Genomic DNA, 6,636 nt, shown 5'->3' with positions numbered 1-6,636 from the left:
TTTTAATTATTTTAATGATAAAATCATGGTTTTGGAGTAAGAATAGGCAAATAGGTCTGTAGAATGAATAAATACTACAGAAACATGTGTTTGTGAAAAGTTTAGAACTAGTGAACCCAGTATTTCAAGCCGTTGGAGAAAGGATGGATGGTTTTAAATGTAGTATTTAGAAAATTATCTATTTTGGGGGAGCAAATACAGTTACATTCCTATTTCATATTATAAATGAAAATAGATTCCAGATGGAGTCAATATCAATACAAAAAAAATTATATGAGTGCTGTTTTCAGAGGCTCAGGGTATCCTTTTAAAGCATGCTTGAAAGCCAGAAACCGTAAGGTAAAAGCAAGATAAAGTCAAAAGCCAAACAAAAGAGAAAAATATTTACTGTATGTAACAAACATAATGTATGAGAGTCTCTTTTGGCCAGAAAAAGCAACCAGTAGAAAGATGGGCAAAAGACAGACATTTCAAAAAAGAAATAGCAATGGATAATACAAAAAGATGTTTATCTTTATTAGTAATGAAACTTTAGATACCATCTTTTACCTAGGAGATTGGCAAAATGTGAACTATTGATCATTTCCTATGTTAGTGAGAATGTAATTGAGTGTAGATTGGTGTCCTCAATTTGTAGCGTTTACCAAAAATTAGTTATACATACCTTTGACCCTAATGGGTCTATTTTTAGGTATCTAATACATAGAAATACTGGCATATGTTCAAAAGATACATGCACATAAGTGTTTATTGCAGCACTGTTTATATAGTGAAAAATTGAAATCAACCTCCATGTTCATCAATAGAGGGATACTTTGAGGAGTGAGCACTGCTAAGGGGATAGACTCTGGAGTCAGGGTACCTGGCTTTGAATTCTGGATCATTTACTGGATGTGTGATCTAGACTTACTTAACTTCTCTGGGCCTCAGTTTTCTCATCCATGAATTGGAGATAATTGAATCTACTTCAGAGCATTGTGACAATTAAATTAACTAAAATATATAGATAGAATGGTGCTTAGAATATAAGTACTCATTAACTCTTAGCTAATGTTATCAGTTTGTAGTTGTTAGAATAGAGTACATCTGTAACATTCTAATAACATGGGAAGAAAACTCCATGATTTAAGTAAACAAATTTTAGAGCAATAGGTGCATATGGCATGAACACCTGTTCGTAAATAAAATTTTAGAATAATATATGTGTATGTATTTGAGATAAATCTGGAAGGATAAATGCCAATCTTATCAGTAGTTACCTCTAGGAAGTGAGATTGGGGAGGGGAGGGGAAGCAGATTATCAGTTTTTTAAAGAAATTTTTTTGGTATTGTTTGACTTTTTTCCAAGCGTGTATTACATTTCTAAGTAAAGATTTTTGAAAAGATTCCACAGGGTGTAAATTTAATACAACTTTTGACTAACTTATTTTATTTTTTAACTATGAAGAAGTTATGTTCTTAAAATGATGTGTGCTTTCTCTTATTTTCCTTAGTGACTTACTAAAACTTTCCTTGCAGGAACATGCTTACCCTGCTGATGAACTCATGCCTTTAACCTGTAGAGGTCGAGTTAGAGGCCAAGAGCCAAGTCGCGGTGATGTCGATGATGCCTTGGGAAAGTGAGTATTAGTTAACACGGGGCATGGCATGGCATCTCAAAGTTCCCAAGTCTTAGACTTTTAGAGGCAGTTTACGTATAATATTTCTAGGGATTGGCTAAATTTTAAAGACTGTTTTATGTATTACATTATGCTTCTTTATTCCCTTCTGTTATCATTTTATCATTTATAAAAGATTAATCAGTTTACATCTTGGATCAGAGAAAAGTTAGTTATTAAGCTGCATATAACTTAAAATATATGTAACTTTTAAAATATTTATAAAGTCATTAGCACATCAGACTGTTGATGTTTTAATATTTTCATTTGTTTTCAGAGCTAATGAATGTTTCTATGCGTCTTGAAGATGCATAGATTCATTGAACATAAATATTAAGGCTTTTCAGTTTTTTTCAGGGCTTTATAGGTTACATTGTACTGTAGATACATGAAAGTACTAATTTATAGAAACTACCAGTCAATAGAATGTAGATAAGTCTACTTGTACATTCATAAACTATTTAGAATTCTAATGTTTTATATCTTGTTACACTTGTTTCTTAGATTTTCTCTGACACTGATTGATTCTTTGGACACTCTTGTGGTAGGTTTGACTCTTCTTGGATTTATTTTATTAATTTCATGATGTGCACACTTAAGTATTATGAATGTGATCATAACACGGTAAGTATGAAATTGGAGCCTTCAGAATTAAAGATGTTCTGATCTTTGTTTCTAAATAAATCTTTTACACTGTTGAGTTGATGATGTCAAATGGAATTATGTAATACAATGGAGATACCCAAATAATTTATGGGAATGTCAGCTTATGTAATGGCACCTTAATTAGGAAGGTCCTTTTTTCCCCTCTTTGGACAAGGAGGTTGAAGCTATTGGAAAAAAGTAACTTTAGAAAATACTATTGATGTTGTTCCAAAATGACATGCCACAATGATACCAAAATTGTTAAATTAGAATCTGTATATGCTGTGTTCATAAGCAAAAAATTAATTTTTCTCAGCAGTGATTTTTAGCACCAGCTGATCACTTCTTGGTACTCCTTTTCAACCTCATACAGTACAGAAATTTATTTCTGGTTCAGGACTGTTTGTGATGACAGAGGGGAAAGATTGAGTTACAGGTGTCATGATTTCTAAATACAGTATCTTTTTAGTGTTTAACTCTTAGATCATTATGGTATAAAAGTAGGCTTTTGTGAGAATTTTCCTTAAGGCATAATTCCCAACTTCCAGTTAATGTCCCAAGTCCCAAGTGGTGATTAGTCTTTAAAAAACAAAACAAAAAACCTTTGGGTTGTCAGAAATTTTTTGGAACTAGGCTTTTCTTCTTAATGTTGTTTCTGCATTCTTCTTTCACTGGAGTATTTTTTTCTTTTTTTTAGAACAAAAATTCTCAACTCTAAAAGCAGCTTAGGAGGATCACTTGTGATTTAAAAAAAAAATGCCCCTCCTAAGTTATTCTGATTCAGTTGTTTTGGAGTGGGGCTGGGCATCCCTTCAAAAGCTCTTTTGTTCAAAATGCAGTTATGGTTAAGAAAATCACGGTGGTTTAGATCTTTTTAGCTAGTCAGGGTTTGAAAGTCACAGCTTCATTTTTCAGAGATTAATGGAATATGCAAACTATATTACAGTAACTATGAGAAAGAGAAAATACTGTGTGCCTTGCTTTTGGTTTATTGGTCTACGGTTTTCCGCATATAATAGGGGAAGAGAAAATATATACAAAATATCCTGGAAGGCAGATCACCACTTTGGGAAAATCTAAGTGGTGTTATTTATTCGTAACTATAGCTGGCTTATGCACATTAGTCTATTTTGTTATTGGGGAGGAAATGAAGAGCAGAGCTGCGTACTGGAAAAAATCATAGGTGCATTTAAATTTGTTTCTCATTCTGTAATCTTGGCTTTATCTATAACAGGTTCCCCCATTATTTCTCTCATAGTGCTTAGTTGATTTTCATGAATATGGACCTTAGATATCATGTGTGTTTTAAAAAATATTATCAGAAATGAAGGAGAGCCAAGTGTAGGGGTGTGCACCTGTGGTCCCAGCTACTTGGGAGGCTGAAGTGGGAGGACTGCTTGAGCCCAGGAGGTTGAGGCCACAGTGAGCCATGATTGCACCACTGTACTACAGCCTGGGCAACAGAGCAAGACCCTTTCTCAAAAAAAAAAAGGAGGGGGGAGAAAAAGTCGTTCCAGGCTCTATAACTTTCCTGTGTTTACAAATCCATCTGGCAGCCATTAGTTCTTGTAAATGATATATCCTTCATTTTATGCCATTTATGTATTTTGGCATTGGTTCTCCAAATAGGGTCCCCAGTCCAGCAGCATCAGCATTTCCTGGGAACTTGTTGGAAATACAGATTCTCCAGTCTTATCCCAGAAATACTGAACCAGAAACATTGAGAGTGAGACCTAGCTGTCTGTTTTTAAACAAGCTTCTGGGTGATTCTGACGTATGCTAATTTTTTAAAGCACAGTACAATGATGCAGTGCTTTGTAAACTTCAGTGTACTACAGGCTGCCTAAGGAATCTTGATAATATGCAGATTCTGGTCCGGTGGATCCAACATGGAACCCAAGAGTCTGCATTGCTAGTAAACTTCCTAATGGTGTTCAGCAGACCACCTTTGTATTATGCAGCTGTGGTGTGACCTGAGTTCTGTCTTCTTGTGGCAGGAAGTAACAAGAAGTGATCATGTAATATTTTTATTTATGACCTTGACCAAATTGTTTAACTTCTCTGGGCCCCTGTTTTTACCTCAGAAGGGGCCAGAATGGATATTGGTCTCTGTTAACTCAGAGATTCTGAGATACTATTTCTTTCTGATTTTTGGTTCCGAGTCAGATAAATAGCCCCGTTTGTTGAAACTGTCTTCAAGAGGAGTCAAGAAGAAAGTTTGATAAAGTCTTATAAATATTTAAAAAATGATACTTCATAGAATCTTTAAATTTCAGTCTTTTCAAGTGGGAATACGCAAAGAAACTTACTATATGTCATCATTTTGAAATGTAAAAGTTCATTTTGAGTTTTATAGCTATCTTAAACATTTTCTTTGTAGTTTAAACAGAAGAATTAGAGGAAATTAAGGGAATTTGAAAGTTTTTTCTACATTTAGAAGGAATGCTATCTTGTACATTTTGTCAATACAAGTATTAATATTTCTAATTTACGTTGCTTTTACTTTGTGATTATGTTTTCATTTTGTGATTTAGTAATTTGAAAATATTAATGGGACGTGTCACTTGTAACAGTACACACAACCTTAGTGTTTTCATTTTGGTCATAACCATAATCTGTGAAGTAGAATTACTGTTGTCATAGTTTAATCTTTAAAACTGTTCATAATTCCAGCCATCTAGTTTCTGTTGATTGTAATGGAGTCAAGCACTAACATTTTAAGCTAAGCTTAGCTTTAAATTCAACATTACCATGAAATCTGTAGAAAAAAATAAATTGAAACAAAAATTGAAAGGATTAGACCTGAGGTTATCCTTTGTTATCAGCTAGGAGCTTAAGAAACTCATTAAGTAGTAGAACTGTAAAAATGAATTTTCTAGCTAATTGTGGACAAAGAGAACTCTCTTTCTACTTTATTCTGCCTTAAAACAAATGTCACTGGGACTAATATTCTTGTTTGTTTTGATTTTGGAGAGAAGGGGAAAAGTTACTTTGTAGTTAGGGAGGTGGTTCAGGCCTTAAAGAAAACACATGGAAGAGTCTGATTACAAGCTAGAGGAGTTCAAGAGGGAAGAATTCCCAGGAGATAAACCTAGGGAGAAGAATTAGATTAACAAAGTGATACTAAAATGTGTATGTGTATGGAGGGTGAGGATAGTGGAACAGTATGTCTTATTCCAAAAATGATAGATGCACTGTATGCACCTGCATTTATTGCTGCCGACTTGATGTGGACTTTGAGATTGAGAAGGGAGAGGAGTCAGTTTAAAATCAGGCTTCATGTTATGTTTTAGTCAGGACTTACCCTAAATTTTACTTTTACTGAATTTAGGGAGATACTCTTATGGAATGTTTTATAAATTAGAATTTTTACTGAAAGTATCAAATCAAGTGAAAAAGCACAACAAATTATTATCAAACAAGGAGAGATTAAACAGTTAAGTAAAAGAAAACTACTTTTAATGCACCTAGTCTCTAGGTAACATCTCATGTGCAGCGTTAATTTAGACTGAAAAATCATAGCAGCCTATGTGATGACAGGGGCCTCTTTTGTTGCTCATTGCAAGAATCCACAAAGTTCTTAGTTTAGTCAGGATTCTAGATCTGCATGGTTAATAGTTGTAATTATTTTAAGCACTTAAGTCAGACACTCTACTAAAATCATTTTACATACATTACCTTATTTAAGAAAACAACCCTATAAGAGTAGGTATTTCCTCTTTTTATAGATGAAAGAACAAGCTCAGAAATGGAAGTAAGTTGCCTGGGATCGCAAAGATAGTGAGTGAAACAACCAGAATTCAAATCAGGGCGTGGCCACAACATTGTGTAGCCTCCTTGGTGAACGGAGCATCCATGGAGTGAAGCTAGCAGGGGATATATAGTTTAGGACCAATTGAACATGCTTTGAAGAAAGTGCTTTCTTCTGAGAATAAAAGCAACTTTTAGAATGTATCTGGTGAATAGGATGGTTTTTAATTTTGTTTTGACTTAGAAGCCAAATTCTACTGGAGCTCACCTCATGTAGCCTGGGTCATTAAGAATCCAGTTAACAGGTCTGATGATGGTAGCTTCAAAGTCCTCATAATATTTCAGTCTATGTAAAGAAGTGTATAAAGATGCTATATAATTAGATACTTCATTTTTTTCAGTTTTAGATATTATTACATTTTTATAATATACTTAGAAATATTATTTGTGTATGTCACTACTTAGAGTTTTAAAGTAGACTGACTTTTAATAGTTCATTCTAAGAATGTTTCTCGTTGACTTGGTAGAAAAGAACTTTATTTCATTTTTTTTTTCTCCTAGGTATTAAATAAAACTAAAGAAT

At 33.7% G+C, this 6,636-nt stretch overlaps 1 protein-coding gene across 1 annotated transcript in view; it reads left to right on the top strand.

Moving 5' to 3' along the window:
* The window catches only part of EDEM3 (ER degradation enhancing alpha-mannosidase like protein 3), a 68,469-nt gene that overhangs the window by 15,507 nt on the left and 46,326 nt on the right, over window positions 1-6,636 (top strand). Inside the window, exons 3-5 of the mRNA XM_017848050.1 lie at window positions 1,519-1,619; window positions 2,163-2,202; window positions 6,615-6,635. Coding sequence (XP_017703539.1) covers window positions 1,519-1,619; window positions 2,163-2,202; window positions 6,615-6,635 — 162 coding nt within the window. The remainder of the gene's footprint in view (window positions 1-1,518; window positions 1,620-2,162; window positions 2,203-6,614; window position 6,636) is intronic.

This window comes from Rhinopithecus bieti, unplaced genomic scaffold (assembly GCF_001698545.2).
Source record: "Rhinopithecus bieti isolate Rb0 unplaced genomic scaffold, ASM169854v2 scaffold_27006, whole genome shotgun sequence".
NCBI classification, from domain to species: Eukaryota; Metazoa; Chordata; class Mammalia; order Primates; family Cercopithecidae; genus Rhinopithecus; species Rhinopithecus bieti.
Note: the sequence above shows the minus strand (reverse complement) of the source record. Positions and strands in the feature narration are given on the sequence as shown.